Source organism: Mus musculus, chromosome 5, assembly GCF_000001635.26.
Source record: "Mus musculus strain C57BL/6J chromosome 5, GRCm38.p6 C57BL/6J".
Taxonomy (NCBI): domain Eukaryota; kingdom Metazoa; phylum Chordata; class Mammalia; order Rodentia; family Muridae; genus Mus; species Mus musculus.
The window spans coordinates 52832572-52845943 of NC_000071.6; the positions used below are offsets into that span (position 1 = coordinate 52832572).

The 13372-nt window shown below is 41.8% G+C and overlaps 1 protein-coding gene across 1 annotated transcript in view; it reads left to right on the top strand.

Annotated features, from left to right (window-relative positions):
• The first annotated feature begins 1563 nt into the window (after nt 1-1563).
• Anapc4 (anaphase promoting complex subunit 4) overlaps nt 1564-13372 on the top strand; it is a 32600-nt gene continuing 20791 nt past the window's right edge. Inside the window, exons 1-9 of the mRNA NM_024213.2 lie at nt 1564-1821; nt 3107-3212; nt 7051-7183; nt 9145-9219; nt 9334-9360; nt 9453-9497; nt 10250-10334; nt 10916-11020; nt 12753-12836. Coding sequence (NP_077175.1) covers nt 1693-1821; nt 3107-3212; nt 7051-7183; nt 9145-9219; nt 9334-9360; nt 9453-9497; nt 10250-10334; nt 10916-11020; nt 12753-12836 — 789 coding nt within the window. The 5' untranslated portion in view covers nt 1564-1692. The remainder of the gene's footprint in view (nt 1822-3106; nt 3213-7050; nt 7184-9144; nt 9220-9333; nt 9361-9452; nt 9498-10249; nt 10335-10915; nt 11021-12752; nt 12837-13372) is intronic.

Below are 13372 nucleotides of genomic sequence, written 5' to 3' on the forward strand. Positions count from 1 at the left end.
CAGAAACTGTTTTTGTAGTGTTTTGGTGAAGATTGTGGCTGCTTTTTGCCTTTGTCTTAAGAGTCTACCTGAGTCTAAGATAAAGAGACTTATATTAATTGCATTGACAAAGTCTCAAAAAAGCCCAGCAGAGACCTTGTTCTCTGGTTAAGTCTCATGAAGAACATTTTAAATAAGCATAGCAAGTTTAGAAAGGAAAAATACAAAATGTGGTTCACATATTAAAGGGGCACCAGGAAGTGAAATGGAGCTGAATCTTACGTTCTAGGAAATAAAAGATTAAGGGATTGGGGGTAAGATCCCATCCAGCTAAGTTTAGATTCAGGCATGGTGGTATACACCTTTAATTCCAGCATTACAGGCGGCAGAGCCATGCAGATCTCTGAGTTCAGAGGTTCAGTCGGACATCATCAAGGTGGGAACATGGCAGCATCCAGGCAGGCATGGTGCAGGAGAAGCTGAGAGCTCTACTACTTCATATCAAGTCTGCTAGCAGCATACTGACTTCAAGGCAGCTAGGATGAGGTCTTAAAGCTCACACCCACAGTGACACACCTACTCCAACAAGGCCACACCTCCAAATGGTGCCACCCCCTGGGCAAAGCATATTCAAACCATGACAGAGGGAAACAGTTTTGATAAACAGTACTACTGATGATAAAATGTAGACTTACTTTGCTCTCCCTTCTTGCAGAGTGGTCTTTATACTTAAAACCCAGAGCAGTTGTGATCAACAGATTGACAATTGAGGTTGCCTGGGCAGTGTCTGTCCACATTTTCTCACAAAATTGAATGCTTAGATAGCCACAGAATAAATCCTGTTTCCTCTTAACTGTGGTGAGTTTGCTACAAGTCAAGAAATCATTTAAATAAGGCGAAAGAAAACACACTATTTGTCCCTGTTAGGGAGGGTGCAAGCACTTTAACAGTATATGTCTGTAGATAGGAATCATTCAGTGTTTTGTTTTCTTTTTAAATGGTGATTTCCGTCCAATGTTAACCCTCTTTTAATTTGCTAAAATGCTGCCTGATAGAGAGGTTTGTTGTTTTAAATTCTACAATGCATCCAGGGCTGAAAACGACTGTGTGCCAAAGGAGGTCCAGTGTGTGAGTCCGGAGTTTTGATTAGAGCCTAAACCTAGAACAAAAGGGATTGTGTACACAGCAGCGAATTTCTGAGCAAACGGAAAAGGCCTGGAAGGGTTCCCACACGTCCGCGTATACAGGGTTAAGGATTCCTTTGGTACTTGCTGTGCAGCGGGCAGCCCAGAGTAGGGGACCTCCGAGACACCAGAGCTCGCTCCGCCCTAGCCACGCCCAGCTACGGCCTAGCTCCGCTCCCTTCTAGCCCCGCCCTCACCCGCTGTAGCCTAGGCTAACTTTGCCCTAAGCACTCGCTCGCCCCGCCCACACGGCTCCGCCCTACATCAAGCCCCGCCCTGCGCTCTCCCCGCCCCACCGGCGCGCGGCTGCTGTGCCACTCACTTCCTCTCGCGAAGACGTCCCGGCGTCGGCGCCGGAAGCTTTCTCCGAGCGCGGAGGGCGGAGTGAGAGGGCGGGGAAGGCCGCTGGCTAGGAGTAGGCCGAGTCTGCGACTCTGGCAGGTACCGCTGCTGGCAGGGCTTTGTGCCAGAGCTTTGTGGCCGGGTGCTCCGGCGGCCTTCTCGCGCACGTCGTTGCAGGGCCGCACCCATGCTGCGCTTTCCGACCTGTTTCCCATCCTTTCGGGTGGTGGGAGAGAAGCAGCTGCCACAGGAGATTATTTTCTTGGCCTGGTCCCCCAAGCGAGACCTCATTGCTTTGGCCAACACTACAGGCGAGGTAAGTGAGCTGGTGAGAGAGGTCGCCTGGGCTGGGACCCTCGAGCCTCAGTTTCCCCTTTGGCAGACGTGGCGAATCGCACATCTCTCCTGCCCCTACATCTCAGCATGGCTGTTAACTTTAAGAGACTGTGTAAAATACTGTGCCTTCCAGACAGGATGTGTATTCCATTTCCTGTATGGCCCAGAAGAACAAATTCCCTCCAAGTTCTGCACACCCAGGACTCCAGGAATTGATTTGGCCAGGGATGCACCATCAGACCCCGCCCAAAGTTGGTTTCAGATTAGTAGAGAATGAAGATGAACTGTCAAGTCCAACTGGAAGTGTGTGTGTGTGTGCAGTTGCTACAGAGGATGCTTGGTTCCGAGGTTTTACATCTTTGTTACATCTAGCTATTTAGAAGATCTTTAAGTTGAAAGGCTGATGCCTCACAGAATTGCAGACAGAATGCGTGTGGACGTTGTCAGTTAGCATTTCTGACATTAGGAACGTGAACATGCGATATCAAGTACAACTAGATACCCATCTTTCTGTGGAGGATGACTATTACCTGACAGCCATCTTGAAAGGGTCCCATCATCCATGCCACTTAGCACCCTCACCTATGTAAAACTAGGTGGTAAGGAAGGCCTAGCACCCAGAAATGCTTAGTGTGCCAGATTGCATTATCGTGTTGTGTGGCACGGCTCTGTCTCTAAGATCCATGGCTGGTGACATAGCTAAGGCGTGGGCTAAGAGTGCAGTCATTATTGTTGTTATTTTACTATGTCACCTACATATTCATGTTGTTTGTGTTACTTCTTTTGTCTATTGTCTTGGATAGGCTTTTTAACCTTTTCAAAAAGGTAAGTTTAAAAGATACAAAAGGGGCTGGAGACATGGCTCAGCTATCAAGAGCACTTGCTGTTCTTATAAATGACCTAGGTTTGGTTCATAGCACCCACATGGTCACAACTGTCGGTAGCTTCAGTTCCAGGGAGAACTGATGGCCTCTTCTGGCCTCCTGGGGCACTGACTGCACAAATGTGGTACAAATACATACATGTAGGTGTACCTTAAAAAAAAAAAAAGAAAGAAAATATGTAGAGTACAGGACTAAGTTGGGCCTTCTGAGTTCACCCATTTCTTTGAAAATGTCTTACATTCGTTTGGACACTGTTGTTCTGTAGATTGCAAAAAAAAATACTCAAAAGTAGTAATTAAAATTTTTGTTCTGTGGGTCTAGGTTCATTTTATCTCTGCAGGTGAGTTTGCAGCTTTCTGCTATCATGTCTTTTCATCTTAGGTTTTGCTGCATCGCCTTGCAAGTTTTCATCGAGTTTGGAGTTTCCCACCAAATGAAAGTACAGGAAAAGAAGTGACCTGCTTGGCCTGGAGACCAGACGGCAAACGTATGATAATGCTACAAACGTGTATCTCTTATTTCCAAAAGGATAGTCTAAAAACAGTACTTTTTCTTGGTATATTTTAGAATTATGGTTTTGTTTCTGTTGTATAGGTCTTACTGTATAACCCTGACTGGCCTAGGACTCTTTGTGTAAACCAGAGATCCACCTGCTTCTGCCTCCCAGGTGCTGAGATTAAGGACATGTGTGGCCTACCGTATCTGGCCCTATATTAGAACTATAAGTACTAGTTTGAGACTTTTTTTTCTTATTAGAATGCTTATATTTTTCATGAAAGTCTGTTGTTGGCAGGGATAAGTCTTTAATGAGCCCTGGCTTTGTGGCAGATAGGATCAAAGTCTGAGACATTTGCAGAATAATTGGCTTTGGCTCTCTCTGCTCTCTTGTCCTACATCATTTGATCCAAGTACCATTCACCACTCATGAGTCCATTCAGTGCCATCACAGTCTTTTTCTCCCCCAAATTCAGTTAGTACTAAATGTGAGGTTCATAAATCTCCTCTATGTAAGCTACCACTCAGGAGGGGCTGCGCACTGTGACTCTACATTTCCCAAAGGTCTTTTCCTGCTGTCGTGGCTCAGATCATTCATCTTCCATGGGGGTGTGTGTGTGTGTGTGTATCTTGTTTAGTTTGTTTGTTTGTTTGTTTGTTTTTCAAGACAGGGTTTCTCTGTGTAGTCCTGGCTGTCCTGGAACTCATTCTGTAGACCAGGATGGCCTCGAACTCAGAAATCTCCTGCCTCTGCCTCCCAAGTGCTGGGATTAAAGGCTTGCACCACCACTGTGCTGTCTTGTTTAGTTTCTTAAATTGATAGTTTCTGGAGCAGTTAGTCCTAGTGTTAGAATAGTAAATTGCTATGGGCTGCAGCTTGAAGTTTATCAGGGTGTCCAGCTTGTGGTCTATAAGTCACATGGGACTCTGTATAACAATGAATATGGCCCAGCACAAAATTTTAACGTCCTCAAAACTTTGGGTTTTTTTTTTTTTTTTTTGTTTCTTTGTTTGTGGAGGGTTTCTCTATTATTATTCTTATTTTTTTTTCTTTTTTCTTTTTTTTTTTTTGTTTTTTGTAATGTGATTGCATAGTTCTCTAATGTGAACTTCATGGTTAACTACATTGTATCACTGTGGCAAAAGGTTGAGCAAGCCTGAAGGTACTTTAAGAAAAAAAATAAATTACATTTGTAATATGAGTATGTCCTCCTGCTTAGTTTTGTTTTTTTCTTTTTCTTTTTTTTTTTTTTTTAAATAAATATAAGTACTTAAAGCTTGTTTGATAGCTGTTTTGGTGAGCAGCTCTGACAATGTGTGTAGAGATCTGTTTGTGCATTTTGATCTGAATTCATCTATTCCGATAGGCTTAGTTCAGGCCAGTGTAAACAGATTTGCCGCTTTGAATGTTAAGTGAACACTAACCACTGTGTCTCCATACTGTAATGTACAGCTGTTGGCCGTGATGCTTATCACATGTCGGCTTTCAGCTGTATAAGCAGTGCGTAACCATTCTGAGCAAGTGGGAGAACTTAGTGGGATTAATTCCTAAACGTAGAACTTCCAGGAATGCTCTAAGCATAGCCATTCTCCTTTTTCTTAGATGAGTAGAACATATAAAATCAGAGGGGTTGGGCCAGTGGGATGGCTCTGTGCAGGTGACAGTGTTTGCTGCCACACCTGAAAACCTGAGTGTGATCTCCAGCATCCACGTGGTGACAGAGGAGAAACGATTCCCAAAACTACCCTCTGGCCTCCACACATGTGCACGGCACACATTTGCTCCCATGAGCACTCACGAATAAGAATAAATGTAATAGAGGAACTTGTCACCCCCACCCCGGGTTACACTCGGGGCCTCCTGCATGCTCTTGAATTTACTAATAAAAGAACATAGCACTTTGACTTTACTGATCTGTAGCTCTGAAATTAGAGGTTATGTTGTTGTTTGTATTTTGAGATAGGGTTGCACTTTGTAGCCCAGGTTGGCCTTGGGCTCGTAACAGTACTCTTTCCTCCTACCTCAGGATGCTAGGATTACAGGTCTGAGCTACCACACCGGACTTACGAAAAACAACTTTTTTGAGTAACATTTTGAGGACTTTATTATTCATCTAAAAGTATAGGATCTCCCGGAGAAATCATTAAAACCAAATGTGTGTTAAAATGTGTTTCATATAAACAGAAAGTTTCATGTGTTTTGTTAGAAAGCAATTGTTTCAAGTGTTTTAAGTGTTTTGAGAATGGTGGCAGGAGCCCAGCCTGGTGGTGTGCAGGCCTCTATTTGGAATGGTGAAGCAGGAGGATTACTGACTCTGAGTCTCAGGGATATAGCTTAGTAGTAGAGTGTGTGACAGACTGTTGATTCAGTTTCCAATACAGAAAACAAACAAACAAAATCATAAAAGAAAAAAAAAGTCTAGTCTACCCCCTTTCCTCAGGCCAAGTCGCCTATAGGGGAGTGAGGTGAGACTCACTGGTCGGCTGCGAAGCTCTGAAGTTGTCTGTGTTAGGAGGATAATGACTTACACAGAGGAGCACATCAGAGGACAGATTTGTAGCATTCGGTCATCTTGCTTCTTGGCATGGGATAGAGTACAGAGAATAAGAAGACACATGGAGCCCCTTTCTGTTGTATAGGCTGGTGTTAGGATGTCTCTTGGTGATGAGGGGATAATCTCCTGGGACCCGTTGGGTAGGTTCTTGTTAACAGAAGGTCCCAGGCTAGAGACTTTGTGGTGTAAGTTAGTAAGTAAAATTCCTGGGAAGGGAGTAGACAGATCATTTTTCTTGTTTGTTTGTTTGTTTGTTTGCTTATTTATTTATTCATTCATTCACTTTACATCCCAGTACCAACCTCCTCCTCCCATCCCTCCCTCCCTTTCTCCTCTGAGAAGGGGGAGGCACCCCTCCTCCCACAACACATCAAGACCTGCAGGACTAGGTACATCCTGTCCCACTGAGACCAGACAACGTGGCTCATTTAGGGGAACAGGATCCACAAGTAAACACATCATGTTTGAACACTTGACAATAAGCTTAAATAATGGGTTTAACTATATGCAAAGATCTCTTTAGTTTTTAAAATATTACTTACAGGAATAGACACACCTATAAAAGTCTCACCAACATAGCTGCTTAAACAGGAACTGAACAAAGAAAACAACAACAACTCTGTTAATATGGACAGGGAAAGTCCAGGAGGCCTCAACCCCTCATGAAGAACTACAGGCAATAAGGAATTTGAGTGCAGAAGAAATCTCTTCCCCGGGGAAGAGCACATCACTGCTGATCCAATACTAAATGCCCAGCCCTGAAAACACCCATAAAAGTAACATTATGCACATTGAGCAGGTTTTATTTATATATCTAGGGATGTATATGTATTCGTGTAAGAACAATTAATAGAAAAGGGACATGAATTTGGAAGAGAGCAGGGAGTACTGTATGGGAGGATTTGGGGGGGAGGGAATGGGAAATGATGAAATTATAACATCAAAAAATAAAAACGTCAAGGCAAAAGCGATTGTTTTAATTACATTTACTGTGATGTGTGTGGGGTGCCTGTGCCCCAGTGCATGTGTTCCGTCAGAGGACAGCCTATAGAAGTGGGTTTTATTCTTTCACCATGTGGGTCCTGGGGATTAAAGTCAGGTTGTCAGGCATAGTGACACATTTTTTCAGCTTCTGAGCCACTGGCCCTCAAAGAAGAATGTTTAGGTAGTTAGAATGTATTTGGAATAGAAAACTGGATAATAAGTGACATGCCCCAATAATTTTCTGAAATGTTATGCTAACTTATTCTGATTATTTCCTTACTTTGTTTGTAGTTTTGGCCTTTGCTCTTGCGGATACCAAGAAAATTATTTTGTGTGATGTAGAAAAGCCTGAAAGCTTACACTCCTTCTCTGTGGAGGCTCCGGTCTCTTGTATGCATTGGACAGAAGTGACTGTGGAAAGCAGGTAGAGTACCCCAGGGTGTGGGTGTGTGGGGACAGGCATGGCGGTGGGGGTGGGGTCGTGACCGTAGGTAGATTCTGGATGACTGGAGAAGTTTTCAGAGCTTGTTCCTCAGGTTATTTCTCAGACGTGTCCTTGGCTAGGCCACTCTCAAACTGGAGGTCCTCCTGCCTCTTGGCCTCCCAAGGGTTGCTGTGGGGATTGTAAACATATAGAGTTCTTCCAGCCAAGATTTTCATTGTTTAGAATGGAAACGAGGCCTGGTGCTGTGAGTGTGCATACATTGCAGTTTTTACTTTTAATTATAAGTGTGAAATGGTTGTGGTTTTTTATTATTTGTGTGTGTGCTGTCTGTTTTGTGAGGCGCTTCGTCCTATGTTAATGGATGTTCTTAGGGCATGAACATGGCTCAGCAGAGCAGCCAGCCTGCCGGTTCCTTCTGTTTACCTGGCTGGTGTCTTTCCCTTGTTGTTTGGAACAGGTTTTCCGTAGTTTGTGTAGACGAGGAATGCTTGGGTTATAGTGAGGAAAGTCACCCATGACACTGGCTCACGTGGGAGACAGGGTTTTGAAAATGCTTTTTTTCCCAATAGTGTTTTCTTCATGACTTTCACTAAATTACTATCAAATGAAGTTATAAATCATGAATTTTAAAGGACAGCTTTCTTAAGTGGGACCTAAAAAAAAAAAAAAATGACAAGGATTTAGCCTGAGGTTTGAAGTTCATTATAGAGAAACCAAAGTGATTAGCACATTGTCAAATAAGCAAGGATTGCAAATAGTTATGGTTTTCTAGAAGGTGAAGGAAGAAAGCATGTCTTGTGATTTGTGTCCTAGCCCAGGTACCTGCTCCTTAACCAGTGCGATTCTAAAGGTTTAGGAATGAACACTCCAGGGATGTTCTAGGATCTCTCAGAACAGCACTGCGAGAGAGTTGCTACTTTTCCACTTTCTCAGCCATTTATTTCCAACTGTATTTGAGAGTGGAATTGAGAAAGAAAAGGCAATAAAGATTATTTCTGATCCACACATGGTGGTGATACACACCTATAATCCCAGCTGTCAAGGCTGTTTTAGGACGCTGGAAAGATGGCTCAGCTGTTCAGAGCCCTTGCTGCCCTTGCAGGGGATCTGAGTTTGGTTCCCAGCATCCACATGATGGCTCAAAACCAACCATAACTCTTAATTCCAGGGATCTGATGTCCTCTTCTGGACTCCTCAGGCACACATGTTTTATACGTAGATTCATGCAGGCAGAACATGGATGCACACAAGTAAACTCAAAAGAATTAAAAAATTATAGAGTATTTCTGGATTAATGCTATAGTTTCATATATCCCCCCAGACTGCCTCATCCCCAAGTCTGTATGAGTCATAGAACCAGTCATTAAATGATAGAATAATCTCGGTTATTTTTTTTTTTTTTTTTTTTTTTTTTTTTTGGTTTTTTCGAGACAGGGTTTCTCTGTATAGCCCTGGCTGTCCTGGAACTCATTTTGTAGACCAGGCTGGCCTCGAACTCAGAAATCCGCCTGCCTCTGCCTCCCGAGTGCCCGAGTGCTGGGATTAAAGGCGTGCACCACCACGCCCAGCCTATCTCGGTTGTTTTAAATTACTCTTAGTACTTTGTTTTCTGTGGTTTCTTAGATTAGCACTCTATCTACCTGAATATTGAATACATATAAATATACTTCATATGCTGACAGAAAGCTTTTATTAATATTCCTCAATATGTAAAGTGAGTAGGCCAGTGAAACATGCATACAAATAAATCTGGTGTCCAGCGCTTTCTGTTCATATATGGGGTTGTTAACAGTGTTTGTTTTACAAGGGTAACAGTTTTTTTTTTTTTACATGTATTTACGTGGTAAAGTTATACAGCTAAGAATCTCTTTTAATTGCATTTTTAATGGAAAGAGTAGAATCTTTGCTGCTGTGTAATGCTGGGCTCCCGTTTCTTTTAGTGTTTTAACATCGTTTTATAATGCTGAGGATGAGTCCAATCTTCTCTTGCCTAAGCTGCCCACATTGCCAAAAAAGTATGTATCCGTTTTATCCCTTTGAAACGAGCCTTGCCCATTGACCTTCTGCTTTCACACGGTGCCAGTGTGCTGTGCGCTTCTCACCAGTGTGCCTTCTCTGTTTTCTCCCAGTTACAACAGCACCTCAAAAATATTTAGGTAAGTATACCTTCCTTGTTTTCCAACAATGTGGTCTTTTATTATTTTTAAGTTAATATTGAAGAATGACCCAATTTATTTTTTTATTTTAGTGAAGAAAATTCTGATGAAATTATCAAGCTCTTGGGAGATGTCAGGTAAATCCTACAGATATCTTATTTGATTTCTTGAAGTTAATATTTTGTATCTGAGGCAGTTTTCAGAACTGAATAGTTGATTCTTCATCATGTTACTTCACTGTTGGCATTGCAATCTCTGAGTAGCATACAGATGGCAGGTCAGCTGTGTGACCATTGGATGTTCTGGATTTTAGTAATATTATAGTGTATCTTAAGAGCACAGATGTACATACTAGAGTTTCTAGATCTAATTTAAAATTTCTCAATTATTAAAACCTATTTAATGTAATCTTTATCACCTTCACGACAGAACTGATGGCACTATGTGTTAGCTGGTAAAAGGATCATCTGTTACTGATTGTGTGTAAATACAGTTGATGCCTAGAATTTTATTGTAAACAGAATTTTTTTTTTTTTTTGGTTTTTTGAGACAGGGTTTCTCTGTGCAGTCCTGGCTATCCTGGAACTCACTCTGTAGACCAGGCTGGCCTCGAACTCAGAAATCCACCTGCCTCTGCTTCCCGAGTGCTGGGATTAAAGGCGTGCGCCACCATGCCCGGCATTAACAGAGTTTTTTAGGCTCTTGGAAGTCTGTTATTGGAAGACTTGGGAATAAAAAAATGTAGCAGGCCTTAGTGGTTGGGGTCTTGCTGCGGTCACGCCCGTGTATAGTGCAGCTCTAAGTGTAGCTTAACAGTCCTGCCTTGGGTTAAGAGTATAGCCCACTCTGCTGTTGTCGGGCCTCAGTTTGTTGCATTGTTCTCAATTAGGCTGAACATCCTTGTCCTTGGAGGAAGCTCTGGATTTATTGAGCTTTATGCTTATGGGATGTTCAAAATTGCCCGAGTAACAGGGGTAAGTTCTTCTTTAAATCTTTCTGTTTCTATTAGAAAATAGCAGCTGATTACTTACGGAACAAGATGAGAGCAAGTTGAGTTTGTGGTGGTGGTGGTGTTTTTCACGAGTTCCTGTTGAAATGATCAGAGGTTAATTTTAGTAACATGGAATTTAGTGTTACTGTGTTTGTAGCAATCAGGAGCTATTGGTGGAATTAGTCAAGTTTTTTCCTTTTAAAGAATGATTGGCATGAGCCATTTAATTCAAATTTACTGGTTTTTAAGCCTGCAGTGGGCAAGAGTTGAAGTGGGTGGTTGACATGTGAAAGAAGTCCTAAGCTCTTAAAGGGAGAGAATATCTTAGAATCTATGGGATATGTTGGTTCGTCAGTATTTGGTGTGGGTCCCTTCATGGGAGGAGGACAGACATTAATTAGGGTATTAGTGTGCTCTTGGACCACTCCATGGGTAAGTCAGGAATCAGGGTTGTGCATTTCTACTTTTTAAAGTTATGTGTGAATTTTTGCCTCCATTGTTATAAGCAGATGCAGCCTGTCTGTAATAGCAGATGTATCTGGCATGGTGATAACTGTTTTGCAGATTGCCGGAACTTGTATTGCTCTGTGTTTATCAAGTGATTTGAAGTCATTATCAGTGGTCACAGAGGTTTCCAGCGGTGGCGAATCAGAAGTTTCATATTTTCAGGTGAGTGTTGTAGCTATTCCAGTGTCAGGGACATGATTTTCCCTTGGTGATAGGAATTGAGCTCAGGGCAGAGCATGCTCTCTGCTATTGAGCTGTACCCCGCTCAATTATGTAATTATGGGTTTTAACTACTCATATCACTGAAGTGTAATAAGTAAAACATGAAGGTCTCCTTGGGATGTCTAAATCTTGTATATTGAGTGTTATTATAGTGAATGTTATTTCTTGATATACTATCATTTAGTTTTCATAGTTAAGACTGTTTGAAAGTCTGTTATTGCCTTACTAATTGGTTATTTGACCAGCTTAGCTTTGTACTGAAGTTTGTTTCATTTTTTTCTTTAGTCTTTGTCTCTCTTAGTAATGAAAGCTTATATTTTATTGGTTACATAATGTGACAGGTGCTTCAAACACAGCAATATAATGGATAGGTAGTACTTATCTAATTTGTAGATAAGATTTTGGGCACAAGAGGAACTGTAGAGCTCACTTAGAGTCACCACAGAATTGGAAAGTCATGCTAGGCTTTCTGGTTCTGGTTTGTGTTCTCAGCACATTGCCACAAGGATTAAATGATCACTCAGAATAAGGAAAAATCTTTTTTAAACTGGCTTGTGTTATAGACTAGGATACTGCCTGGGCTTTTTTTTGTTTTGTTTTGTTTTGTTTTTTTGTTTTTCGAGACAGGGTTTCTCTATGAAGCCCTGACTGTCCTGGAACTCACTCTGTAGACCAGGCTGGCCTCAAACTCAGAAATCCGCCTGCCTCCGCCTCCCGAGTGCTGGGATTAAAGGCGTGCGCCACCACACCTGGCTTTGGGCTTTTATATTTATATTATAGCTTTGCTTTGTTAGGAAATCTTTCCAAGTGTTTCTTCTGAGCTATCCCAGTGTTTTAAGTATGTCTGAACTCTCAGAAGGAGGACCAAAAGAATGTGTGGTGTGGTATTTGCACAGTCTGTTCAGAACATCAAAGAGCTGGGGACTATGGCTGCTTGCATTGGCTCTTTTTTGTGAGGCTGAGAAACTGTTGATTAACAAGTTTGCGCCTGAGCTCTAGTAAAGTGATTTTCCTTTTTCTGTGAGGTTTGTGATAGATTTGTTTTTTTGTTGTAGTTTTGAATTCGATCTCATGAAATATGTAGGCTTGCCTCCAACTCATTGCGCATAGCTGAAGATGACCTTGCATTATGCCTCCTCCTCCTCCTCCTCCTCCTCCTGCCTGCACCACCACCTCCTTCTCCTCTCCTCCTCCTCCTCTCCTCCTCTTCCTCCTCCTGATGCCTGCACCTCATCCTCCTACCTGGACCTTCCAAATGCTGTGATTACAGATCTGTACCAAGGCCAAACAATGCCGGTCTCATTGAAATATGACTCATACTAACTGACAGTCACATATTAATCCATAACCTTTAGTCCTTTTTACTTGCACTAAGTTTTTAACATTAATCTGTGGTCGTTTTTAAATGTTGTCATAATGGTGCTATAAGTTACTGCATATGTAGCTACAAGGAAGGGAGGGATGACTCAGAGTTGTGCCCCAGTTGGAAATCCTGAGGTGGTCACCTACTGGTTTCCACACTCAAGGGACAGGGCTCTAAGATTTTCTGGCATGTTATTTAGATAAAGACTCTTTAAGCTAAGGGATTGTTTTTAATCTGGATGTGAATAATTTGTCTTCAAAAGAAGTAAATGCTCCTGTGAGTCATTTTATTTATTGTTTTATTTTGTAGCTTGAAACCAATCTGCTGTATTCCTTCTTACCTGAAGTAACTCGTATGGCCAGGAAGTTTACTCACATTTCAGCTCTCTTACAGGTACGCATCCATATGACCTGCTCTATGTTAACTCTTTACTGGAAGATTTATAAAGAAAAACTATTGAAAGTTCATGTTGTAAAGCTACCTGCAGTAGGAGTGCTATAAACTACTCTTCTTATAATACTTAATAAAGTGAAAGCAAAAATTTAATTGAGAATCTCCTGTCCAGCCCTGTTAACTGCCTCCAAAAAAAAGGGAAAAAAATCCTGTTTATCTCCTAAACTATTTATAATGAGAATGTAACTTAAACTTTTTTTATAGAAAAGTTATTGTGCAAAAAGTATCTTCATGGGCTAGAAGGATGGCTCAGCGTTTAAGAGGACTGATTGCTCTTCCAGAGGTCCTGAGTTCAATTCCCAGCAACCACATGGTGGCTCACAACCATTTATATTGGAATCCGATGTACTCTTGTACTGTGTCTGAAGATAGTGACCATGCACTCACATGAAATGAATAAGTAAATCTATAAAGAGAAAAAGAATCTTTATAAATTTAGCTTTTTTCATAATAAATCCATCCTAAGTTAGTTCATG